This window comes from Gnatocerus cornutus, chromosome 1, assembly GCF_029298725.1.
Source record: "Gnatocerus cornutus isolate USDA-ARS CGAHR chromosome 1, icGnaCorn1.1, whole genome shotgun sequence".
In the NCBI taxonomy this organism is placed as follows: Eukaryota; Metazoa; Arthropoda; class Insecta; order Coleoptera; family Tenebrionidae; genus Gnatocerus; species Gnatocerus cornutus.
Genome location: NC_142233.1, coordinates 32,453,724 through 32,481,221, shown reverse-complemented (window position 1 = coordinate 32,481,221; position 27,498 = coordinate 32,453,724). Strand labels below are relative to the sequence as shown.

The window sequence follows — 27,498 nt, the reverse complement described above, 5'->3', positions numbered from 1 at the left end:
CGGAAGTAATGAATTCCGGCTCATAAATATGTAACGTTACACTTTTTAACTTACCTGGAAAAAAATATATTAAAGCAAAATTACAGGTCAAATTCAACCGGCGCATCCACCACTTTTCGATCGATAAAATACTGGAAATTAAAAACTGCACTTTTTTCGACAGGTTCATGTTTCAAATTTGATACAGTCCGTTGAAAAATGATAGACGCACCCCATCATTTTTCTTATTTTAAAATTTACATCCGGATATTTGGGATTTTGATTTTTCCCTAGTAATTGTAGTACTAAAGATAAGTGCATTTTACATTGAATAACAGTCAAAAATCGATTTTCAGGATGGCACTGAGAACTAAGTGCTTCTACTAAAATTTAATAAACAAATTCAACAATTTTAAAAACCAGTAGGTATAACCACCCTGCTTTTTAATTAACATAAAAATTATGTTTTCCATAGAATTATATAGATTTATCAGAACATTTTGTGGTCCCAAACTGCAATTATAGCGCGTTTTAAATCTTGTGTCTATTAATACTGCTCATTATTGGCATAAACCGTTCTTACAATAATTCCCCAAACATTCTCGATGGGATTCAAATCAGGCGAACGTGGCGGACAGTTCATTGTAGTGTGGTGATTATTTACCCAATTTAGTGTGCTGGTACTTGTATGAATTGGAGCGTTATCTTGTTGAAAAGTCAGCAAATTTTGGCGATGCTCTGTCCAAAATAGTATCAATTAAATTAAGAACATGTTGGTATTCTTCGCTAGGTAATGCCAACTCCAGTCTACCCTGTAAAAAAATTGCCCCCAAACCAGTAATGATCCACGTCTAAAAATTCGTTTGCTAAAATATAGTTTTTCTTCTCTTAGATCATGCCAGTAATACTTAATATCATTTGATCCATCAAAAATTTTTTTTCGTCACTGAATTTAACCTGTAATACAAAAAAAATCACTTTTCATAATCAGAGTTTTAAATCTAATTATTTTATGAATTGATTTTAGATGTAAATTTAGGCATACCAGGTTTCATTGACTTGCCATATTGTGTCTTGCAAAATTGAACCTTCTAAGTTTGTCATTACAACTTAAGGGAGGCCCGCGAAACATTTTCTGGCGACAAATATAGGGGTTTCTTTTAATTATTCGCCAAACTGTAGTTTTATCGACTTCCAAATCCAGCTGTCGACAAATTTGATTCGCACTTTTGAAAGAATTTGAAGCATTTCGCAGCACTAGTGCTTCAGTGCGTCTAGACAATTTTCTTTTTCGTCCTGTTGACTTTCCCTTTCCATAATTTTCTTGATCTTGTAGAAAATTTCTTATCACATGGTCCGATTTACCAACTAGTCTTCCTATATGACGCGCCGAGTTATCAGCTCTGTTTAGTTCAATAATTCGTCCTTTTTCAAATTCATTAAATTGATTTCTATGACCCATAATCTATAATACAATCAACCAATACACTGAAAGTATCAAATTATTAGGTGCGTCTATTATTTTGCAACAACTGAAAATCGAATTCTGTCTTTGCCTTAGTTATAATCTACGTACACCAATTTATATTTTTTCCGGCGATCGTTTGTTTTTAGGTACTATTAATGCATGCTTTGTGGGCTGAAATCATGCATTAAAGTGAGCTATTTATTAATGAATGATTTAATTTAATGTGTTTATTACAGGCAACTAATTACACACGCAATTCAATAAATTCAATAAAGACCTGAAAACGCGGTTCTGAAGGCCCTGGATCAGTTTGTTTACTAATACCAAATCAAAACGATCACTTTTAGACTTCACATCGAGACTCTAAGTTTGATAGACATCGTTTTTAATTACAAGCAAATTTGACCACTGCGAACACATTGGGCACATCTATCATACACACATTAGTTTTTGTATATTTAGTTGCATAACCACCTTTGTACGAATTTTCTCTTTTTTGTGAATTTTTCAATATTCGATCATCGGAAAAGTTTTGTAACAAACTCTATGGTTAATAATTACGACGATTAATAATCTCGCTTATTAACTGGACTCAATACGTTCAATTATTAATTGCTTTCATTAACCAACTTGTTAGTTAAATAGCAATTAACGTTCAATTTAAGTTAAATTTTTTGGTATCTGGTGACAGAACTAAAGCACCAAATTTTGCCATAAAAAAATAAGAAATATTAAAAAATGAGGGTGCGTCTATCAGTATGCAACGCACTGTATGATGGAAGTGAATCTTTTCAACGATAAGTTTGCCAAGGAAGTTTGCAACCACATGAACTTGGGATTTTAATTAATTGTGTTTCCGGTCGTTAGGACACTTTACTGTGCTCCTTAACTTGATACGTGGGTATTAGCGGGGAAACTTGGGGCTTCGAGGTCACGTTGTCTGACGTTTGCCCCCGTCTGGATGCTGAATCCCTCTTTATAATTTTTTTCAAGATGTAAGAGTCGTGGGTAAACCCCCATATCTAGCACATGATAGATTGGCGATTTAATGTTTCCACGCAGTTGACGGCCGCTAAATTTAAGAAGTTGCGAGACAAGATAAATAGAATCTTTGCCAACACTAGAGAAAAAACTTGGGAGATATTTGCCGACTTAATAAGTTTGTAAAGAAACTCGATATTAAGGCTATTATAGCCCGGAGGACGCGCCAAACAAATTAATGGCAATGGAGTTTAAAACGATACGACTGACCAGGATTATTTCGAAAATTGGAAAATCCCGCGTTCTGTTTAAAAATTGTAAATATTTATGGCGTGCATTTAAAAACCGGCAAACGCAATTGTACAGTGGAATTTCAGTATGGCTTGTACCCCCGTGGGGGGTTGTTATATCTGCAGCAAACTATGCAGGTAAGGCAGGTGGATAATAAGGTCGCCATCCGTCAATATTTGAAAGATGGCATGACCGAGATTGTGTACGGATCTGTATCAAAATAGGGTTTCGGTTGCCGGGGGTATTTATTTGATTTATATCCGTTTCCGTCTTGAGAAGACATGATTCATACGTGGTTAGAAAATGAGATCTTACTTATTCTACACTACATAATACCCTGGAAGAGCATTTACGTGTTTCACCCTATCCGTACTTCACTAGGAAGACATTTCAAAGCCCGAGTGCCACAAGGAGCTCCATTAGTGAAGGTAAACAGCAGTTCTCACGTGTCGGGATCAAGTTCAATACCCGCACCTGGAATAACTCATGTAGATGTCCCCATTTTATGGCTCGGATTTTTCTTTGTAAGCGCGAATTTAACGTTTCTATCCGCGATGTCAAGACACTGGAAGTCATTAATTTAATAGTTTCTTCGCCACGATTTCTTGAAACTTTGTTCTGACAGCTATTACCGTAGACTTTATGAATATTTTAATTGGGACCGGTCGTTTTATTAACAAGGTGTTTTTCAGCGGCGCGAGTATTGATTAGGTGCAACCTAACAAATCGCCAAAGTTTGAATCCTTTCCATAATGAAACGAGAAAAAGAAGAAATATCACCGGACTTTTCTTGATAAATCGTTTGACTTTTGTTCTGATTACTACTAGCCGGGCCACAAAGGACTCCTGGAAATAAGATATGGGAAAGATTTGTTCCCGATCGCATCATATTTATCAATGAAAATTTTTACAGAGCGACTAAATGAACTGAAAATGCTGCAAATACTTTTCTAACGTCCCCGAGGCCGTTTGTCACCCGACACCATTTAAGTGATTGCCTGCATGATTCATGTTTTGACTTGGAATTACCGGAATCGAGCGAAAAATTCTAATTAATTTCGCTCATGCAATGATGACCCAAATCACATCTCAGCTTAGTCAACATTTCCATAACCGCAATTAATGTCAAAACTGACATTTATAAGACAAGGAAGGATGCAAGCTTAACATTCTCCGCATATCAATTTATTCTAATAATGTCATCTTTATGATGTATATGCTCATGTCACAATAAGCCAATTTCCTAAAAAAGTAGCCGTCAGATATCTGGAGAAACAAAAGTAATTATTTGCATGCGAGATTTTCAACCAAACACGCTAAAAATTTGCTTCGAAATTGAGTAATAAATGTACCTAGTTATTAATAATTCTGTCACATTTTAAAGATTCTAATCTAAGGGAAAAACACGGAATTTTCACATTCTTTAATTATTTTTAGAAGCGTCTGAAGCCTTCGGATTTTCATAGATTGGTTCTAAGATTAAAAAAATTGATCTGTTTTCAAAATAAAAATTTCTAAAAATTGTGTTTCCAGTTCTAAAATTTTAGAATTTGGCACACCTGATAAACAGATCGAATGTAGTAAATAGTCCAAATTTTGCTCTTTCCGGACAAAAACTGGCAAAGTTACGAAATTTAATAGACGATGGTGTCAATTTTTAGTCAGTTATCAAAATACAAATTTCTAAAAATTCTATTTCTGACTCTAAAATTTTAGAATTTAGCACAGTTGATAAATAAGATAGCAAATAAAAAAAAAACACATTTTACCGTTTTAGGACAAAAACTGAGAAAATTACGGAACTTAATAGACACAAGTGTAAATTTTTAGTCTGATTTCGAAAATAAAAATTTCTAAAAAATGAATTTCCGATTCTAAAACTTTAGAACTTCGCACAGCTTATAAACAAATCAAAAGAAGTAAAACCACCAAAGTTTGCCGTTTCTGGACAAAAACTGGGAAAATTACAAAATTTAAAAGACAGTGTTGTCAATAATTTTTAGTGTGTTTTCAAAATAATTTTTTTTTTAATTCTATTTCTGGCTCTAAAATGCTGGAACTTGGCACAGCTGATAAACAACTCGAATGTAGTAAACCTCAAAATTTTATCGTTTTAGAGTAAAAACTAGCAAAGTTACAAAATTTAATAAAAAGTGGTGAAAAATTTCAATTTCAATTTCGTTTTCAAAATAAAAATTTCTAAAAATTGTATTTCCGGTTCCAAAATTTTAGAATTTAGTACAGTTTATTATTATAAATAAAGCGCAAGTAACAAAACCCCCAAATTTTACCGTTTCAGAATACAAACTTGAATCATTACGGAATTTAATAGACGGAATTGTAAATTTTTAGTTTGATTTCAAAATAAAAATTTCTAAAAATTGTGTTTCCGGTTTTAAAATTTTAGACTTTCGTACAGTTCATAAACAAATCGCAAATATCAAAACCTCCAAATATTGGCGTTTCCGGACAAAAACTGGCAAGTGTCAATTTTTAGTCTGTTTTCAAAAGAAAAATTTCTAAAAATTTTATTTCTGGCTATACATACAATGTTGGAATTTGGCACAGTTGATAACCAACTCGAATGTAGTAAACCCTTAAAATTGTATCGTGTCAGGGTTAAAAGTTCTCGCAAAGTTACGAAATTTAATAAAAAGTGGAAAAAAATTTTGAAAATAAAAATTTCTTAAAATTGTATTTCCGGCTCCAAAATTTTAGAATTTAGTACAGATGATAAATAGATCGCAAGCACCAAAACACACAAATTATACCGTTTCAGAACAAAACCTGAAAAAGTTACCGAATTTTATAGATAGAAGTGTAAATTTTTAGTCTGATTTCAAACTAAAAATTCTAAAAAATTTTGAATTGAATTTCGCACAGTTAATAAACAGATCGCACATAGTAAAACCCCAAAAGTGGTGAAAAATTGTGCCTGTTTTCAAACCGAAAATTTTAAAAAACTGTGTTTTAGACAAAACGTCGAAGTAGAACTACAATACGAAAAAGAAAATCGACATCTAAATAACAAAAAAAATTAACAAAAATTAATGTGCCCCGTAAAAATGGTGGATGCGCCCTCCGCACTATTTCGATCTAACCAATTTTAATTTGAGCTCCAGGCCTCAACGTCATAAAGTATATCCATTTCTCGTAGATTTCATCCCTTTCAACGCGGAAATGGAGAGTCCTTCCAAATCCCATAAAATTTACCATAAAACTAAGAGATCTTTCCACCGCCAAGACACAGAAATTTGGGGTCTTGGTCCTGCCATTTCGTGTTCTAATTCGGGCTACCTGCCCCCTACAAAAATAGTGCGCATTTCGGTGCGTCTCCGGCGTCGTACATGTGTCTTATTTATGCAGAATAGAGCCCTGAATATTGATTAGTAGAAGGAAGATTTCAGCGTACACGGAACATCGATATGCATACATCATCCATCAAAATGCGTCGGTATCTGGTCGTAATGATTGAAATCATTTATCATTTTCCAGGAGTAGCAGTCGTGTTTTTTATCGTTTCAAATGAGTGCATTGAACGCGTCGCTGCAAAAACCGTAGAGGGGTATGATTAATACGATATCTTATACTGATAGTTTCGTCGCTTTGAAAAATTGTTCATTTTTATACAAGACGTTTTAGTGCAGGAAATAATGGAAAGTTTATGTCTCGCCTTAGGTGATTGTTTCCGTTGATCGATAACCGTTGTTTCTTCCGTCTTCGATAAATTGCATTTCGCATGGCAGCATTCGATAAAAAACACGGACCATTCCTTATTGGGTTTGGAACTTTGCAAGTGATTGCGCTGGTCCGTGTTTGTGAAAGTAATAAGAATAGTTTGTGCGAGGATTCCTTGTTGAATGCATATTCCGTCATAATTCAGGCGCGCCGCGACGCCGGTGACGCCACTAATACATAACTTGTTTGCAACTCAACTAATCTAACTACACACAAAGATTCAAGTTGGTTTATACGGTTTCACCATAAATCCAACTATAAAGTGGATGTAGCAATTTTGGAAAAACTGTTGTACAACATCTGGAAGTATGTCGACATAAAAGAAAGATTGCACTTGAATCCTCAAGGTAACCAAAACACGTAAAGAGCTATAAAATAACTGTAACAGGCCGTTCACCAGTGTGGCCAACCGAGGAGGACCGAACACTGTCGACGATGAAGGGTGGCAGAAGTGGGGTGCGGATCAATACGCCAAGAGGCCTACCCGGGTTATATGATACTTTTAATAGGATTAGCAAAATTACAGAGCATCTACAGAGAAAACGTTTAATTCGAACATGATCACGGCGATTTTTTAACCGCGAATCTTTTTAATTACCACCGAGGAGGCACATGGTGCCCGCATAAATTTCATGCAGGAACTGAAATTATTTATCGGCAACACTGTAGCTTTATGGTACAATCGAATAAAATCTCTTAAGTGATAGGAATAAAAGTTGGAAAACAACAGTACTTTTTTACTGCTTCCAATTGAAATTGCAAGCAAAACCAATAGTCCATGCTATTAAATGCAAATGAATGTTGGAACCAACTGTTGCAGGAAACGTGCAGGTGCAACCGGTTCTGAAGGTGTGATTTAGCCCAGAAGTTACGGGAACACTATATTCCGTACCACACTAAAATTTATTATTTCACTCGGCGTCATCACGCTAGCAATAAATTTTGATTATGTCATACCGTATCGAGCAAAGAATCAAACCTTTAATTTCTTACTTTCCTGCGCACCTATGAAAACGAACTCGAGTTATATTCGTCCCAAAGCTTTGATGGATTAGGACCTGCCCGGATCGAAATTAATAAGATAAGACTCGACTGAAAATGTCTGCGTCGACTAAATTGCAACTCTTGAAGAAGAAGAAAAACGCGACAAACATATGCAAATCAGCAAGAAAACTGAAGCCGACTTACAATTCATATTCATGTAAGTCACGATACCACCTGACCCAAGATGTAAGGAATATATTACATTTATTTATTTTGTATTTCCCTTCAGAAAGCGCTTGACTGCAGCCGAATGGCCTTCGTGCATGTTAAGCTCTCCAACTATCTAAATTTAAGCCGCCACATTGAAATAATCATAAATTCTAGACGGAAAAAAGCAAAAGCATGCAAGGCTTTGTTTCTCGTCAACTAGTTATTACATTTTTTTGCAAGTTGTACCTCAACAGGACGTAACAACACTGCAACTAGCAACTACATGACCTGGATGCAAACTCGACCTTCCACTAGCCAATTTAAACAAACTTCTCGACGACGATAAAACTCTCAACATCGTGTCCTGAAACTTCTCCAATGGTTTTAAACTGAACAATACCAATTAGAAATTCCACTACTAACAAAACTATAAATTCTACATAAAGATTTATAATATCAAAATAAAAAAGAAGTCACAGTAGGACACGGCACGAGGACCCGCGCCACGCTTATAACAAGTTGACTTATGTCGTTGCTACGTGCGGTGGTAAAGCACAAACGTCAAAATAAATTCGAAAATGTCACATGTATATTTTTAAAGCGACCTATAAATTATTCCACTTTGCTCTAGAAGTGGAGGAACTTTGCGGTTGTGGATTTATACGATATGCTCGGCGGACGTCTTGAAAAATGAATTTGAGGACAAAAGTCGTGGCGGCGGGGGAGACGAGGAACCAACAGGAGGAAGCAACAGAAAAAAATGGGGAAAATTAGAAGACAGATTGATATCGTGTGATTGGAAAAACTCATCCTCAGTTGGCTTCGAAAGTTCAAGTCATGTCTTTGATTGAACAGACTTTTATTTTTGTCAAGAAATTTGAGATTGTTTTTTAAATTCCAACACAGTTCTCATCTATACGTCATTTTTCCGGCAAAGAATTTACCAATTTACAAAAAGTTAGTTTTAGAAATCAGCACGATTTGAAAAGGATAAGTTAGATACCTGTAATGGATTCATGTCAATTTTGAATAATAGGTGGCTCCACAAGCAACTGAAAAAAGTTTAACATTCCGCAGGAATTGCAGGTTTTGCCGAGGAATTAACCTCTCTGGAAAATCGGTGTATCAGTCTTAGAATCGTTAGGAAATCAGGAAAATCAATAAAAAATGACTAGAAAATGAGGGTAAATCTATCAGGGGCAATCAATAGAAAATATAGAGAAATCAGACCAATCACATAAAAGTCAGGAAAAGTTAGACGAAATCGTAAGAAACTAGGAAGGTTGAACAAAATCACAAAAGAGGTTGACGAAACCATAAGGAAATCAGCGGAAGGTAAACAAAATTACAAAAAAATAAAGAGAAATTGGACAAAATCACAAGAAAATAAGAGGAGGTTAGACGAAATCTCAAGAAAATCAGGAGAAGTTAGACAAAATCACAAAAAACTAAGAGAAGGTTGAACAAAATCACAAGAAAATATGAAGAGGTTCGACGAAATCACAAGAAAATCAGGGTAAGGTAAACGAAATTACACGAAAATAAGGAGAGATTGGACAAAATCACAAGAAAAGCAGGAGAAGTTAGACGAAATCACAAAGAAATAAGAAGATGTTAAACGAAATCACAAGGAAATCATTGGGAAACTAATGGAAGTCAAGGGCATGCGATTTTTGAGAAGTAATAACCCCTGGGGTTCTGCTGAACGATTAGTCCCAGACCCGCATTTTAGATTCGCCTACAAAAAAATCTCTGCAAGAAAAAATAAGATCTAATAATATCAAAATTGACAGCTGTCAAAATTAAGCCATGCTATAGAATTCCAAAGGTAACTGAGAATAAATTTATTTTTGATCGCTCAATAAAATTTCAAAAAGTAGTAAAATTAACTTCTGATTCTAGAGGACTAACTAATTAAATTGTTTCCTAGACCAAGAAGGTTTCAGTAATAGAATGCGCATAATCTAGAAATTTCCTCTTAAAAATGTAAAAATTAAATTCCTAGAATTAGTCTAGTAAGTAAACAAATTGACGACCTTTTTCTTAGGGTTAGATAACTTGCTTCCAACATCAATAAATATTGAAAATGTTTATAGAATTCATAAATAAACTATGAATATTTTAGATCTACTTTAAAAGTAACAAATCGTTCTAAAAGTATGAAGACTTGCCACATTCTAGAACCAGGCGAGTCCTTTCTCTTAGAATTAGATTTTAGAATTAGAAAATCCTTGATTTTTCAGAGGAACAAGTGTAATCAATCAATCACGCTTCTACATAATTAAAAAAGTCATTCTAAACCAAGGAATTATTGATGAAATCCTCTTTTTTAGAATTAGATGACCTTTAGCTCCAAAATTATCAGAATTAGAATTAGAAGGCTCCACTTCATTTCTTTATATACTTTGGATAATCTAGAATTACTTGTCACAAAATTGAACTATATCATGCAATTTTCTAGAATAATAGAAGACTCCAAAACGCTAATCAGTTAACTTCTGTTTCCTAGAACTAGGTGACTTTCTGTTTCGCAGAATTACAACTTGGCCAAACGTGAAATTTAAACACTCAACCTTGCCATTAACAAAGCAGCTATAAAAACGTATTTGGAACACCCGATATACTGTTTAAGTGTACAAAACTCCAAGCCAAAACAGCCCCCACGCAAAAAGAAATGTCTCCCGACCAAAAAAGACTTTTGACCCCGACGTGATTTGAACACGCAACCTTCTGATCTGGAGTCAGACGCGCTACCGTTGCGCCACGGAGTCTCGAAAGCTGCAAGACCAATTTGTTACATAAATAATACAGTCGTGTCTGAGAGTTGGCACAATTGCAATTTTTTTAAGTAATTATCAAACTTAAATGTTTTTTTAATCCAATAAACGTGACTTTTATTCATTTCAGGAAACTAATCAATTACCCAGTCATTAGATTACTGGGAATTGTAATAAATTGGATCAAATCAAAACACAATTATTGTAATCAAATCGTAATAATAACCAATAAAATTAATGGCTCGTTTCTCGATGAATTTTGTCTTGAATTGAGATTAATTGATTATCTAGGAGCCACAGAAGTTCGTTTCAATTCAAGCGAGATAAGATAAATAAAAATTGTTTTGACTTGATGTAAACAATCGAAATCTTTTATTACAGGAAAGTTTTTCCAGATCCAATCCCACTAGAAACTTCCAGAGTTAATCGAAATAAAAGTTGACGAAGATATTATTGCCTTTGTCTGCATTTTCATATCACAGACAAAGAAGTTTACTAAATAATTCAACAGACGAGAAAGAGCAGAACACCTGATCGTGTTATAGAATCATTAGCATCGATTTCTTTCACGTGAGGCGAACATTTTAGATTTGACTCATTTCAAACAGTCGTTTAATCCCCAAAATTGCGGTGGAAGGCAATAAACCTTCTAAGATTCCCTACGAAAGTATATAATTACAAATCAAGATGTTGATAAAAGTTTTAATTGGTCTAAAGTCGTCGCTCGATGTCTTATGCAAGCAAAAGTTTGTCGTTCTGTGTATTAAAGTTTCGAGCAAACGCTGCTTTGATCGCAGCATCCCCACGCACTGCGTCAAAATTATCTATCGATGTAATAATTTCGAGCAACAAAAAGAAAATTCAACTTACCTAGTTGGACGTACATCTTCGGCCTTACATTTTCCTGCCAAGCCGCAAGACACGCGGAGAACGCGCACGCGGCTACAATAAAAAGGCTTTTCATAATTAAACAGCGCTACCACCAAAACATGTCAAAAAATCACAACACTCAAAAAACACGAATTGCTCGGTAAAACTACAGGGTAGTTCTCATCACAGATCAAAAGCACTATTTGGAGCAACACAACACATTTGTTGTTCTTAATATAAAAAAAAATGTACGACGCGATGCAGCGCAATCCAAATAGACGCTTGACGTCGACTGGCAAAGCTTCGTCGCGACGCCGGTGCCAGCTGACTTCCCCTCCACTTGCAATGCGACAGTAGCGCCAGCAACCTGCAACGGACATGTAGACAATTAGACTGGGTGCATGGACCGTGAAGAATTAATATCACATAGAAGGGATGGATGGCAGGACGCTGAAGCTATGGGACGGCACGACAATGCACCGACTCATAATCCTAATTACCATTGAGGAGTAGTGGACGAAGAAGCCGCACAATAATTGACCACGATTTGCAAAATGAGATTTGCAGGAATCGTGTGGTTTGCAGCAGTGAGCTATTTTAATAGACATCCTGATAGAATTACTGCCAATAGGGAGTTAAACATTGGCAGCTTTAAAAAAAAAACTCATGCTCAATTGCTAGACGTGATGTTGAAAAAACAAAATTTTGATGGCTTGTGAAATGTGGTGGAGGCGCCGGGTTTTTTAGAATTGAAATTGAACCCTTTCAGGTCAAAGCAGTCATTATTTTGTATTCTCCGGTCTGTATTTCAAATTTCGCGATTTGGTTTTTATTGTGGAAAAAATAAAATTACCAAAGGTATGGAATATTATAGAAATTGGTAAAAATTTTTGGTTCGTCTGAAAACAAAGATTTCTCATAATTCTGCTTCTAGTTCTAAAATCTTGTATATTGGTACAGTTGACTAATGAATCAAAAAGAGAAAAGACTCAAAATTTTAGTGTCTGAAGATTAAAACTGTCAAAGTTATAGAATTTATTGAAAACCACCAACAATTTTCCGTCTGACGTCAAAAATAGTAATACCTCCAACTTCTAGTGTCTAAAAATTAAAACTACCAAAATTAGACAATTTTATAGAAAACGGTAGAAAGTGGTTCATCTGAAAATAAAAATTTCTAAAACTTGTGATTCTTGTTCTAAAATTTTGTAATTTGCTATAGTTCGGGGACTGAAATACCGTGTTTATGACTTAATTGGGGTACTCACTGCACACAGAGGCAAAACCACAAGATAAAGGAATCAACAACGGTGGTTTCGTCTCTTTGTGCAGTGAGTACCCCAGTTTAATCATAAACACGGTATTTCAGTCCCCAAACTATACAATTAATAAGCAGGTCAAAAATAGTAAAACCTCCAAATTTGACTGAGAAGACTAGCAAAGTTATGTAAATTTTAGACATCGGCAGAAATTCATGGTTCACCTGTAAATCAAAATTTCTAAAAGACCTGTTTCTTGTTCGAAAATTTTGAAATTTGGTGCAAACGTAGTAAAATCTCCAAATTTTAATGTCTAAAAATTAAAACTGCAGAAGTTACAAAATTTTATAAAACGAAGTAAAAATTTTTGGTTCGTCGTGTATCAAATTATATTTGATACAGTTAGTAACCAAATGAAAAGTAGTAAAACCAGCAAATTTTAGTATCTGAGGCTTAAAACTGCCTAAGTTACAAAATGTTATAGAAAACAGTAACAATTTTTGGTTCGGCTAAAAATAAAATTTTCTAAAAATTCTGATCTTTATTCTAAGCTTTTGTAATTTGGTACAGTCGATAAGCAATTAAACCTGAAAAAAATTTGTAATTTTGTAGAAAACAGCAGAAATTTGTGGTTCGCCTAAATATACAAATTTCTAAAAATTCAGTTTTTTTTTAAATTTTAAAATTTAGTACAACTGATAATCAAGTCAAAAGTAGTAAAACCTCAAAATTTTAGTATCTGAAAATTAAAACTGCCAAAGTTACATTTTATAAAAAACTATAGAAATTTGAAGGCCGTCTGAAAAAAACAATTCTAAAAATTCAGTTCTTGTTCAAAAATTTTGAAATTGCTACAATTGATAATCAAGTCAAGAGTAGTAAAACCTCCAAATTTTAGTATCTGAAGATTAAAACTGCCAAAGTTACAACATTTTATAGAAGACAGAAAAAATTTTTGGTTGCTCTGACAATAAAAAAATGTGTTCCTTCTTCTAATTTTTGGTAATTTGGCATAAATGATAAACACCTCAAAAATAGTAAAACCTTTAATTAAAAATTTTAGAAAATTTTGGTTCGTCTAAACATAAAAATTTCTAAAAAATGTTAATTTTATTATTCTCGAATTTAGTTTTGGTGCACTTAAAAGTAACTCAAAATTACCGAGTTCCTAAAATTACATTAAAATAGAAAAAAATACACAAATTTGAGATTGAAAAAGAGAAAATTTTCTACTTATCTTACAAGTAAGGTATAAATAAGAAAGACAAAATTTGAATGAAATTACACAACAATCGAAAGACCGAGTTCGCCAGACATTGATGGCTCTTTGTGCGATTTTTTGCCACCTGATCGTGCTTAGTACAGCTTGCATCGTTCTCAGTTTTCTCAAATGTATTTTAAAAATGACCCACAAGCACGCACGAATCTTTTCACCGAAAAAGAAACGTGAAAACGAAATCGTTTTTGAATGAACGAAACGATTTTCATTACAAAAAAGTCGATAAGCTAATTATACAAAGGTTGGAGCTTCCGCTGTGGTTACATTAAATTTCGTTCCGAAAATAAATTTCCCAAACATAAACCGTTGCTGTTGCTTTTTTCATATAAATTTATTATTTCTACATTTTTTTGAATAATGTAATACACGTGGGGATATTTATAATGTGAGTGACAAGGGAAAAACTCTAAAATTAGCAAATTTATGCAAAACAAAATGTATTGACATTTGATAAAAAATTAAATGAAATGATTGATGAATACATAAATAATCAAACACAAAGAATAAATTCATCAATATTCAATTATTCGCAATTACAAATTATGTTGAATGCAACGCAGAGATACGTTTTTTGAATGTTTGTTTGCGAGAAAAAATGGCCAGCGATAACAAATTCGGAAAAATTGCTAGACTAAGTAGTTGAAATGAAAAATTCTCTAGCTAAATATTACTCATCCACTTTTTGTGCATTACTCATTTTTGCCCGCGTTTCACTTAGTGAAAAATTGTCGCAGGGAGAATTTACATGAATTCCCCTAAGCTCCATGAAAGCGAATCCTTTATGAATACAAACGCTATATCTTGTAAAAAATGTGTAACACGACTAACTTTAGATAGCGCAGGTAGAAAAATATCGGAACCTCTTGTGCATTTAATGACATTCAAGCGATTAATAAGCATAAATAGCAGAAATATTCCGGAAATCCCCTTTTGGAACGTGGGCGCTGATATCTCGTCATTCTGCACACTAATCAGCTTTCGCTTCTGCATTCAAAGCGTCTGAATTATCTTACAAGAAACGATAATGTGAAGAAACTGGCAATTTCAGGGCCTTATCTAGAACATTTTATCAGCGGAATCCGCAACCTACTGGTTGTCCATCAATCATTCCCGGATAGCTACAGAATGAATGAGCGTCCTTTCTGTATCAGCAGTGAATCACTTCATGTTTTGTAGACAGCAAACAGAAGGTCCGACGCGATTTCTGAGGCGAAATGAGTAACATTTCCCTCCTTAAGCACACTAGGGCTCGCCAATGATCCAACACTAGTCAAATCTAAAACAACAGATAAAGAAACGCCAACAAAAGAGAAAGGGTAAGAAACCCGTAAAGGGCGAGTCTGCACTTCGCGTTATGAATGAATAATGAGATCTGTCCAAACGAACACACCCCATAAAAGTACGTCACATCCGCTTCAGTTAAGACCGTCACATTTTGTTTACATGAGAACGGGAGAAGTGCGAACGACCGCCGTGAATGGGAGAAAAACGAACACTTAAGAGAAAACAGAAACTAAGCGCCACGATAAATCAGGCCAAATCACAAATGCTTGAGATGTTCGCTAGCGGGTAACAACACGATGGAAAAAAATACAATCGACCTCAATTACTTTAAATTAAAAGTCTGCGGTTGATGAGAGCGAAGAACGATCGAATAAATTCTCCAACCCTAGACGGAACGAAGTCTATTTCATTCGCACGCCGTTTTAGTCATTCTTCAGGCTTTAGAGGTGAATCGAAATGTAGCGCTGAAGAAAAATTTTGTTAATTTTTATACAACACAAAATTATTGACAAAGTGTCCAAGCTCTGAAATGAAAACTCAACCTCAAAATGTCAAATTGACAACGCGTTGCGAGAATTTTTCTTTTATTTTATCTATGATGTGCATCGAAACTATGTAAACACCGCTAAATCAAATAAGAGATAAATCCAATAACCTGTAAATATTTACGGTGCAGCGATGACACGATAAAGAAAACATTCTCTAACAATGCAAAATTGCGTTAAAATTTGAATTCTGTCTTGACAGTTTGAGGTTAAACACTGATTGATGCGTAATGGTGTCATTGTTGACAGTTGGGAAACGCTAAAACCTCTATAGGCATCAGAGCTGCCAACCCATTTTAAATTTCAAAGCCGCCAGGGCGTTCACTTACTGTTTTTTGTTTGGTATACGAAAAAATTTACTTTTAAACCGTAATTTATTACCATAAAATGTTTTGATTTCCGTATCATAAAACCTAGCTAACGGCGCACTATTTGTTCAATGGCAAAAAATAAATATTTAACCACCTCGAAACGGTAATAAAGATTACAATAGTTCGATTGTTTAAAGAACGAGTTTCATGGTCTTGGTACCATTTTACACGAAATTTCTTGACGAATTTCAAAACTGTCATTAAAATTTGAATACGATCGAAAATGACCAAAACTCAGGTCAAATTTTTATAAAGAGGCTGTAAAACGGTAAATAAGTTCGGTTCGTCCGAAAATAAAAATTTCTAAATATTCAGTTTCCTGTTCAAAAATGTTGTAATTAAGTACAGGTAATGATAAACAAGCCGAAAGTGCTAAAGCCTGCAAATTTGACTGTGTGGTGATTAAAACTGCCAAAGTTACAGAATTTTATAGAAAATGGTATACATTTTTGGTTCAACTAAAATAAAAAATTTCTAGAAATTCCGTTTTTTCTTCGAAAATTTTGAAATTTAATAAAGTTAATAAATAAGTCAAAAGTAGTTAAGTCTGCAAATTTAAGTGTCTGAAGATTAAAACTTGTAAAGTTACAGAATTCTATAGAAATTGATGCGTCTTAAAATAAAAATTTCTAAAAATTCCGCTTTTTCTTCGAAAATTTTGAAATTTGTTACAGTTAATAAACAAGTCAAAAGTAGTAATGCCTACAAATTTTGTTCTCTAGTGATTAAAACGGCCAAAGTTACGGATTTTGAAGAAAACGGTATACATTTTTGGTTTAACTAAAATTAAAAATTTCAAAAAATTCTGTTTTTTGTTCGAAAATTTTGTAATTTGTCTGTCTGAAGATTAAAATTCCCAACGTAACAAAATTTTATAGAAAACGGTAAAAAAAATTGCGTCTGAAAATAAAAATTCCTAAAAATTCAGTTTTTTGTTCGAAAATTTCGAAATTTGGTGTAGTTAATGAACAAGTCAAAAGTAGTAAAGTCTGCAAATTTGACTGTCTGGAGACTAAAACTACTAAATATGGAAATAAAAATTCCATAAGAAACGACCAAAATATAGTATTGCCATATTTTAATTTTCACTATTAAACAACATTGGTAAATTTTCAAATACTTCTACTTCTAAATTTAATCAAAAATTGCAAATTTCGACCGAATGCTATTAAAGACCCTCTAACGATATATTATTTCCTAATTTCATAGATATGAAGCCCTAAAAGTACCCGTAATTTTTTGGCCATTTCGAAGACTTCTAATCAATTTTCAAAATCAATGCAACAAATACACAATTCATTTTCTTCCTTTGTGCATTTTTGTCACCAACATCCAATGAAATAATTCATTTTTTGTGGACGACTTAATTACCTTAGAAATGTAACCAATAAACAACCATTTTGGACATCCAACCAATGGACGAAAACTTCGATTGAGTTCATTGTGCGGATTCGTTTTTTGTCATAAAAACTCCGTTGATAAAGATAATGCCAGCCAATAAAATTATTCCTTTTTATAGTTTTTATCCGACTACAATCACATTCTCCATTTTGTTTTGAAGAAAAGGTGGATCTTTCAACAAAACGTCTAAAATTTGTCTTTTTGCTCTGGAAGTTTGTAAAATATTATTGTGGCTCAATTTTAGCAAAACCTCCGTAAATGGCAAAATTAGACACGTCAAAAATTCAAATCCAAAAGTTTTGTACCTTTGGGCGCCCCTCGCGTTACATTATTCTCGTTTGAAAACCATAATAATAATTCCACTGACAGTTCATTTCCGAGTAAAATGAAGTAACCTGAGTCTAATTTTCATGTACAGATTTGTTCCGACACTGTGATCATTTAACCCAAAAATTTCGTTTTGAAACACAATTACCGCAAGACCGTTCAAAGCGCCATTTTCGTGAATACGTAAGTAATCTGATATCCTTTCGCATTTTATTCTGTGTTCTTCATTAACGTTTATGACTCCCTAAATAAGTGGCAAATAAAGCCTCTTCAACCCTCTTCATCAAGTCTTTGAGATATAAAAACGGCCGTTAATCGCGTTACTTGTAAATTCAGTAATCAGTTTTCCTGTTAGTTGCGAAATGATATCCAATCCGTCTAGTGATTGTTTGTCTTTAGCGGTCGGTAAATATTTGACAAGTGTGGAAAGGTAGTGGAAAAGTTGATTTATATAAAATTAGCCGCGATCTTATACGGGCGCAAAGTTTAGCCAACGTGCTGGAGCACTAGACCTCATTGTGACCCACAACGGAATGGCTTCTCAAAGTTTAACCATCGCTGTAGAATGCAAATTATAATCAAAATCGAAATTGTACTTTCACCAACATAAACCACATGCAAAGGCAATGCAGTGCAACAAGAAAGAGAGAGAAAAGCCGCAATGTAACTACAGTCGGCTCCATGAATGGCTGCTGTAGTCCAGATCAATAGCGGTGGTCCAGCAGAGAAGAGGGTGTGCACGTTACGCGCTGCGTGCCCTCTGCAGATCCGTATTTTGACAATAAAAAATATTCGCCACACGTAATCCTTTTATTTTTCACATCGACGACGATCTTGTTCGAATTAGATACAGTTTGGCCGAAATCTAACAGCGCAAATTGGGAGGGGTTGTGTTCTCGATGGAAAACGAGGCTATTGACTGAACTGAGTACAACCCTGCCGCCGGAAAGATTGTAAATATTAAACGAAATAGGGGTCGGCAACCATAGAGGAGACCGAAAAGCCAACGTTTGCATTACACTAATAAAAACCGTTCAAGTGAAAACACGAACTTGATGAAAATTCTGTCATATTACGCCATTTTTCTCTAATATAATAAAACATGGTAAAACAATAAACATTTCAGCGCGACAGATCCGGGATGATGAAATAAACGAAGCATGTGTAACCGACTTTAAAATCCAGGTCTCGAGATATAGGAACGTGAAATTAAACTCGGATGGAATTAGTACCACAAAACTCATTAGACCATTGTTACTACAATTTAACGCACTCATTAGACGTTTTTCCGGAGATCTGATTTCTAAAACGTGGGAGAAAACAATTAGATTTATTAGTTTTCCATTTCTGAAATGAGTAGGTGATGTATGGGCGGTTTAGACTGCACTGCCAAAGAGCAATGTCCTTATTAAAACGCATCACTTTTCAAAACCGAATTATCGGAGTTCAAAAGGTTTACAACCGACCGGTGAAACGATAGCGCAATCGGCTTAAAATAATATTTTTCTTTAATTTCTTCCAATCGGAAACTCGCATTTACAAACACAGAAAAATAAGACTGAATTTAATATTCATGTTTGTACCTCAAAAAACTCTGTTTCCGTGTAAACAAACACCAAGGATATCAATTATGTTGTTTCACCGTCTCTATTTATCAAAGAGGAATATCAGTTGTATTTACTGTGGTTATTAAACGAGTGTATTGATTTCATTGCGTTTTTCCGCAAACGTAGTATTTAAATTTCGCGCTGGAGTTTGTTTATTAAGATAAATTCAAAGGGATGCTCCGATTAAGAAGACAAAGCTCGGACGCCTAGAATGTTCCCATAATTAAATCAATGGCATGATTCCGTCGAGATTAGGAACAAATTATCAGATCATTTATGAAAAACTCATCCTTCAACCATCTGAGTCGGGAAAGTTTGCGAAATCCAATAACGCACCGCTGAACCAACAAACTAAAATGAATCATTGTGGAAACAATTTTTCGCGAAAACCTGACCTGAGTAAAATTCTCAGGGCTACAAAGGAATTCAATAGGTTTTTAATTTACTCGAACAGTTGCGAAAGAAACTTTACCCAGTTCCATAAATCTTACGTCAAAAGTTCGCTACCTGTATGTTGGCTGCATTTTAAATATGCGTTTTCTGGAAAAACAAATTACGCTTTTTAAATGGTATTTCCATATTACGCAATCAGACCAAGCTGCTGTTTCCGATTTGAATTCCATGTAAATTTTAACGGCACAACAGTAGCACAAAACGATAAAATTATTTGAGAGTTTCGATCCGATGTGACCGTGTTCGGAATAGAAATTCCAAAAACGCCACTCAATACCGGCCAAATCGCCATTTGAATAATGAATAGAACGTTATATTTACCTATGCTTTTTATTCCAAATATTACATTACCGGTAAGCCAATTTGTAAATAGAGCCGCTGAAATGCCAATTTTCTGACAAAGCGACAGCTGGACCGGTAATTGCACGCGTTTTTGTTGACGACTTGTCTACGACGGGCAATTTTTCAATCAAGAGCACTTAATGTTAGAACAATATCAAGTTTCAATTACAGGAGTTGCAAACTCAATAAACATTTTTAATTTCGAGTTCAGATTACACATTCATCATACGAGAATTCAAATGAATTTTAAATTTTAAAGCCGCCTGGTCGCTCTCTAATTAATTTTTGCACGGGGCTACCGACGCGGTATCGATGTGGTGTCAAACGGTAATAAGCTGTACGAATTCAGAATTTTAATTTAAAAAACAATAAAACAACAAACCTAAACAAGCTTAATAAGAATATCACCAAAATTATTTTTTTTTAATCTTTTGCTTCATAATTTTTAAATTTTTCTAAATTGGCACCATTAATAAGTAGTAAATCAAGATCTAACGTTCTTAAATTTTGTATTTTGTTCTTAAAATTGTATCGTAAAAATTACCCGAGTTACGAATTTTTACACAAAGTGTAACAATTTTTTATTCATCCCAAAAATTAATATTTATAAAATCTTTGGTTAAAGATTGTTGTAATTTTGTACAATCAATTAGTAAATCAATAACCAATAACCTCCTTAAATTTCATTTGTGTAGAGTCAAATTCGTCAAAGTTACAGATTTTTACACAAAATTTAACAATTTTTTATTCGTCATAAAAATTAAAATATTTAAAATTTGTCCTTTCGGCACTAGAATTTTGTAATTTAACACAATTAGTAAGTAAATCAAAGACAATAACGTCCTCAAATTTTATTTGTGTACAGTCAAATTCGCCAAAGTTACAAATTTGTACACAAAATTTAACAATTTTTTATTCATCCTAAAAATTAAAATTTCTAGAATTTGTCCTATAAGCCCTAAAATTCTGTAGTTTCGCACAATTAATAAGTAAATCAAAGCCAATAACGTCCTTAAATTTTATTTACGTAGCATTAAAATTACCAGAGTGATCGATTTTTATACAAAGTTTAATAATTTTTTATTCATCCCAAAAATTAAGATTTCTAAAATTTGTATCTTTCCTTCAAAAATTTTGTAATTTGGTACAGATAATTAGTATATCAAAGCCAATAACCCCCCTAAATTTCATTTGTGTATAGTCAAATCGGCCAAAGTTATAAATTTTTACAAAAACTTTGAACATTTTTTTAAGTCCTAATAATAAAAGTTTCTAAAATTTGTCCTTTCAGCTCTAGAATTTTGTAATTTAACACAATTAATAAGTAAATCAAAAACAGTAACTTCCTCAAATTTTATTTGTGTAGAGTCAATTCGCTAAAGTTACCAATTCGTACAGAATTTTAACAATTTTTTATTCATTTGTCCCGTAGGCCTTAAAATTCTGTAATTTGGCACAATTCATAATTTAATCAAAGCTAATAACGTCCCCAAATTTTATTTATGTAGCGTTTAAATTACCAGAGTAGCGGATTTTTTAAAAATTTTGACAGTTTCTAATTCATCCAAAAAATTAAAATTTCGAACTTCTGTCTCTTTGGCTCTCGAATTTGTGATTTTTTGTAATTAATCAATAAATCAAGACCAATAACGTCCTCAAAATTCAATTGTATGCAGTTATAATTGCCAGAGTTACAAATTTTTAAAAAAATTTTGAATTTTTTTTATTCGACTAAAAATAAGATTTTCAAAAATTTGGGTCTTAGCTTTAGAATTTTACAATATAACACAAACTTAAGCCAATAACACCCTTAAATTTCATTTAAATAGGATTAAAACTATCAGAATTACAATTTTTTAGAAAAAGTTTTAAAACATATTAATTCGCCCTAAGAATGAAAGTTTCTAGAAGTGGTCTGTTTGGCCCAAAAATATAATAATTTAGTAGAATTATTAAATAAATCAATGCCAATAACGTCCTCAAATTTTATTTCTCTAGCGTTCAAAGCACCAGACATTTTCTTACAAAAATTTTGAATGATTTGGGAATCATTTTGGGAACCTAAAAATCTACAACTGAAGGCCAAAAAATCCGGAAAAACTGCGACTCTATAAACACTTAAAAATCTCAAATGTCAGAATCCAAACATAAACTAAAATATTTGAAACTTTAGACATTCTTGGCCAAGCTATAAAAAGCAGATGAGCTGGAAACTTCAAACTTCAAACCGTGACACGACGACATTTACAATTGGAAAGTGCCAATTTTTGCTCCTCTACCAACCAGAAAAAACGAACCAGACTATTTCTGTCTATACACAATTAGTTCCATAACAAACACGCCTTTATTATTAATGAAGCGTGTGTGTCGTAGGTGTTATTGACAATCAACAAAGTTCACTTTTCCCGCCTAACAATAGCTAACCTTTCAGTTCGTACCAGAAACAGTACTTTTTCACTTGTCACAGAATTAAGCAACTCATTCATAAGAATCTTGTCTTACAACTAATACAAATAAATCATTGTCAACGGTAATAGTGTTAATTCCTGAATTTCAAATTTCGCGCCTTTGTCGCCACTGTAAAGACGCGAAATCCAAATGTTAATTCACAAGGGTTGGAATAAAATTTTCAGAACTGCATGAGCAGGATTCCAGCAAGTCGGATCTCTCGGAAAACGAATCAATACCGAATGAATATTTTGTGCTGTTCTGTAAAATACGTGACTCATTGCTTCCCTGTAACGAAATAAAAGCCCTTATATCTGTTTAACAGAATCTAGACCGAAGTGCAACACGCCAAAATTGTATTAACAAAAACGAGGATAAAATCACGATAAGATTGGACGCGGATGGTCAAAATGGGGTGGAATCACGGCGGGAGCGAACTATTAACTTTCGATCGATTTCAGTGTAATTAGTGATTAATGGACGATCGACCCCGAATGCTTTAATTGCAACGAAATTAATTCATGGAATGCACAATAGTCGACCATTAACTATCGAGAAATAAAACGGTAACAAGAAAGCGTTTAATCGAATTCTGGGTGGTGGAAATACCTGAGATATTTAGGTCAATAAAAACTGCTGCAATCGCGCAATATTCGTTTTCCATCAGCGATATTGAATATTGTTCCAAAAATTAAATACAAAGATAAATCGCTCGACGAGTCGTCTGAACGACCCCATTTGTAGATTAATACAGCTCTATTTCCGGAATGTTGACAACTGCTCTAACAGCGATAACGCTGAAAATACATAAAGTGATTTTTAAGGATTATGTTTACCAGCCGCTGGATAAATCGATACTGCAAATAGGAAATTCGAGCGGGAAAGAATTTCACCCAATTTTTTTAATGAAAACCATATGGGGCTTGATGCGCCGTGTCTCTAATAACGGGCGAAGACACCAGGTGCTGGGGGTATTCTTATGATATTCTCAACCGGCTACCGCATAACATCTGGCGGGATCTGACTCCTGCATTTGTATTTATATTCCTTCTGTTTTCCGAGCGCAGGTACAATAAAAGTAGAGGAAGTAATTTACATACAGACACGTTTTTCTTTCCTTTTGGAAAGTACCAATTAGAGGAGGATCCCACAGACCTAAATAAGCTGGAGGACCTGCCAGGACGTCTTTGACATGTAGACCTTTAAATTTGCAAGACCTTTCATGGAGTCTACGCGGCCTCGGGCCAAACAGGTGTTTCTGCTGTTGATATCCAACTATACAAGTACAAGGACTTTAATTTCTCCATGGCATTGTTTTGGAAAAACACTAAAATCGCCGGGTTAGAGTGTTTATTTGCATACACGAAATGTAAGACTTCCTACACACGAACCGGCCGTATGAATAAAACGTATTTTGTATTCATTGCTATCGTCCTTTAACTCTGACATCCGTCATTCCCTAACCATTGTGCTTACATAATGGCTAGCTTTTGAGTCTTGTTTACCGCCTCCATTTTAGATTAACTACGTTATTTACTGATGGTGCCCAGGTTAAGGCTGGTGCACTCTAAATAAAACCGTCGAAAAAAACTCGTAATCGACAAGTTTCCATATAAAACGGTTGTTTTGATGTTACCACCTAGTTTGGCTGTTGAATTACCGCCACAGATACAAACAGAAAAGATCAATCTTCCCACTGTCAAAAATTTTTACACAAAAACCATTCGTTATCGCTCATTTTTGAAAGCGACAATAAATTAAAATATTCCTGTTATCGATGGCTCTATAATCCGTGGCCACAAAAATTCTATGGTAATTGATTTTCATTATCACGAAAGGATAATGACAAAACAGTGGGTTTTTCGATGTGAATGGAAACAGCACTTATGAAGATTAAACTAATACTCTACAAATAAATTCAAAATGAAATGGACGCCATTTGTGTGCAGCTTACAGCGTAATTTATTAATCGCGGAAATTATGACCTCCTACAGTTTCTACTGCAATTTAGTGAACCTTACTTTGTTGGTTACCAGACATGGATTATTAACTAGAGGACGTGTTTATCGTAATCCTAAAAGTGGTGCTGAAACAGACCAGATACCCAGTAAAAGATATTTTTCTTGTGGATGAGAGACCTAGGATTATATTAGTTTCGTCTGATATTTATCACACGTTTTTATTGCGAGTTCCTAGTAATCCTTCGAATTTCGTGGCGCAGATTTTTAGGGTGGTTACAATATTAAATCCCCATTTTTATGACAAATTGTCGCACGACAAATTTTAAATAAAGTCACGACTTTTGAAGAGGGTCAAAATGACAACTTTCAAACTTTCAGGCTTTCCGGTTGTAATTTTTTTCCTTTTCGAGTTAAAATTTTGTTTTCAAAATTTTTGTCTTACTTTGACTGTACTTTAATGTAAATTAGACTTTTTAAGAGTCAAATTTTTGGTCGAATTTTTGGGTTTTAGGTTCTCAAATTCGATGCAATCCGTTACAGTCTAAATTTTTAAAATTGTTATTTTTAAATTGTCAGTTTTTCACATGCCAGTTCGAATTTTTAGTGCTTCAACATAAAAATAACTAAACCACCTCACGAAATGACAGGTCGTCTGTCATTTAATGTCATTTAAATCAAAAAAAAAGTTAAAAGATGACATTTTCAGATATCTTCTGCGGCTTATTTTTAATCTCTCTAGTTCTGCAATTTTAGTTCGCGTTCTCAGGGTGGTAACACAAAAATCCCTAAAATTTTCGGACCACACGTCAGATGGTCTTTTATTTAGCATCAAAATTAAAAGTAAGATTTTTGATATTTTCAGGCTGCCAGAATAAAAATTATACTTTTAAACGTTTAAATTTTAACTTTCTTCTTAATAAATTGTTAATTTAAATGATTAATTCAAATTTTTAAATGTTCAAATTCCCAAAATCCATTTAATTCTCAACAATTTCGATTTTTTCCCACTTTCCCACGAAATCAACATTTTTAGAACTGTGATTTTTAAATTGTCATTTTTTTCAGGTTGCGGTTCGAATTTTTAGTCTGTCAAATAAAAATCACTAAAACCACCTTACGACATGGTAGGTCGTCTGTCATTTAATGTCATTTAAAACAAAAGAGAGGTTAACATTTGAAACTTTTTGACATTTGAAACTTATTTTGCGACTTATTTTCAATCTTTCTAGTTCGGCGATTTTGATTTTAAGATTTTTGATATTTTCAGGCTGCCAGAATCGAAAGTATACTTTTTAACGTTTCGATTTTGACTTTGCTGTTAAATTTTGAATTTTTGGATATTCAAATTCCCAAAATCGATTCAATTCTCAAGTTGAATTTGCAGCTTCATTTCAATGTTTTAATTTCTCACTTCACGAAATTAAAATTATCAAAACTGTAAGTTTTAAATTGTCATGGTTTTCAGATCGCGAATGAAATTTTTAGTATGCTAACATAAAAATCACTAAATCCGCCTTATTGCAACATGACAGGTCATCATTTAATACAACTTAAATCAAAATAGAGATTACATTTTCAATGTTCTTAGTTCTGCAGTATTGGTTCGCGTTTTCAGAGTGGTAACACAAAAATCCCTAAAATCACGACAGATCGTGAGATTTTTGATATTTTCAAGCTACCCAAATGTAAATTATCCTTTTTAACGTTTAGATTTCGACATTCTATTCAACAAATTTTGAATCACATGCCAGTTTCTCAAATTTTTGAATTTGAATATTTTAATTTCTCACTTCACAAAATTAATAGTTTTGGATCTGTGATTTTTAAATTGTCATGTATTTCGGATTCCGGAAGTATGGAAACATAAAAATGGCTAAAAACGCCACATGACAGGTCGTCTGTCACTTAACGTCACTTAAATCAAAAACGAGGTGACAATTCCAGGCTACCAATGTGTAAACTTAACTTGTAAATTTTTTCCGGCTGTAAATCGTATGAATTGATCTCAATTTTTTTTAGATTATCACGTTTTTGGGGTGGTAACACAAACACCTCTAAAATCATGCGAATCGTCTATTCGTCGTCCATTTTACGTCAAAACGAAAATCAGAGTTACCACATGATTTTTTACAATATCTTTGAAAATTCTAAGAAAAAATCAGTCAAGAAAGTGCACGAAGATTAAATTTTAACTTCCGTTTTATTGGTCTAAGATGAAGACAATGTGTGACTCAACAAAAAACATTAAATGAGTCGTATCCATCTGTTAATTATTTGTTTTGAACTCTGAGTACAATTTTATTATCGAAACAATTTATTCATCTTCACATTCTTCCGAATGAACTCAATGTTTTTGTCATCTGATGGAGGAAATACCTTTGAAATATGTTAAACACATGTTTTAATAAAAGATGATGTGATGATAAATGAATGTTAAGTGTCTTATTGTGCACTTTCAAACGATTTTAGTATTCTTAACAACAGAAAGTGATTAGTAATACTAAAAAGGCGATGAACCTGATTGTCGGTCACTGCGTCAAGATTAATTACCCACAAAGAAACTTATTGAGAAATTATCGGAATTATATAAACTCACCACTGTTAGACTAGTGGCATATCCCATGAAAAAATTTCAACCCCTCAATGCATTATAATGTGGCTGGTGGCTGTTGGCGTTCTTGCAGGGAAGCGTGGCAGCACTCACAAACTTAACAGAATTATAACTTTGATAAAGGAACGCACACATGTAGAGCAGTTTTCATTTAAAAACAACTCTGTTTTCTTTTATCAAATATAAACACAAATACATGAGCATATTGACAACACTAAACGCGCCTGCTCCAGCACGGGTTAACACTTCTGCGTGTAGGTTCGAACTGAATAGATTTTACCGACATCAGAGGCGGCGCCATCTCGTACCAAC

The 27,498-nt window shown here is 33.8% G+C and overlaps 1 protein-coding gene, 1 long non-coding RNA gene and 1 other non-coding gene across 6 annotated transcripts in view; all 3 read right to left on the bottom strand.

The window, feature by feature from the left end:
- The window catches only part of Sema1a (semaphorin 1a), a 152,435-nt gene extending 140,939 nt beyond the window's left edge, over positions 1 to 11,496 (bottom strand). For all 4 annotated transcript variants that reach the window (XM_088050144.1, XM_088050141.1, XM_088050143.1 and 1 more), the window contains exon 1: positions 11,299 to 11,496. In XM_088050144.1, the coding sequence (XP_087906270.1) occupies positions 11,299 to 11,392 (94 nt within the window). In that variant the 5' untranslated portion in view covers positions 11,393 to 11,496. The remainder of the gene's footprint in view (positions 1 to 11,298) is intronic.
- Positions 10,351 to 10,422, bottom strand: TRNAW-CCA (transfer RNA tryptophan (anticodon CCA)). Its single transcript has one exon. It is a non-coding gene; the product is annotated as a tRNA-Trp (tRNA).
- LOC148181811 (uncharacterized) lies at positions 11,496 to 27,451 on the bottom strand. Its single transcript, XR_015771722.1, has 2 exons — positions 27,172 to 27,451; positions 11,496 to 11,665 (listed from the first exon to the last, which is right to left on the bottom strand). It is a non-coding gene; the product is annotated as an uncharacterized LOC148181811 (long non-coding RNA).
- Positions 27,452 to 27,498: the final 47 nt, after the last annotated feature.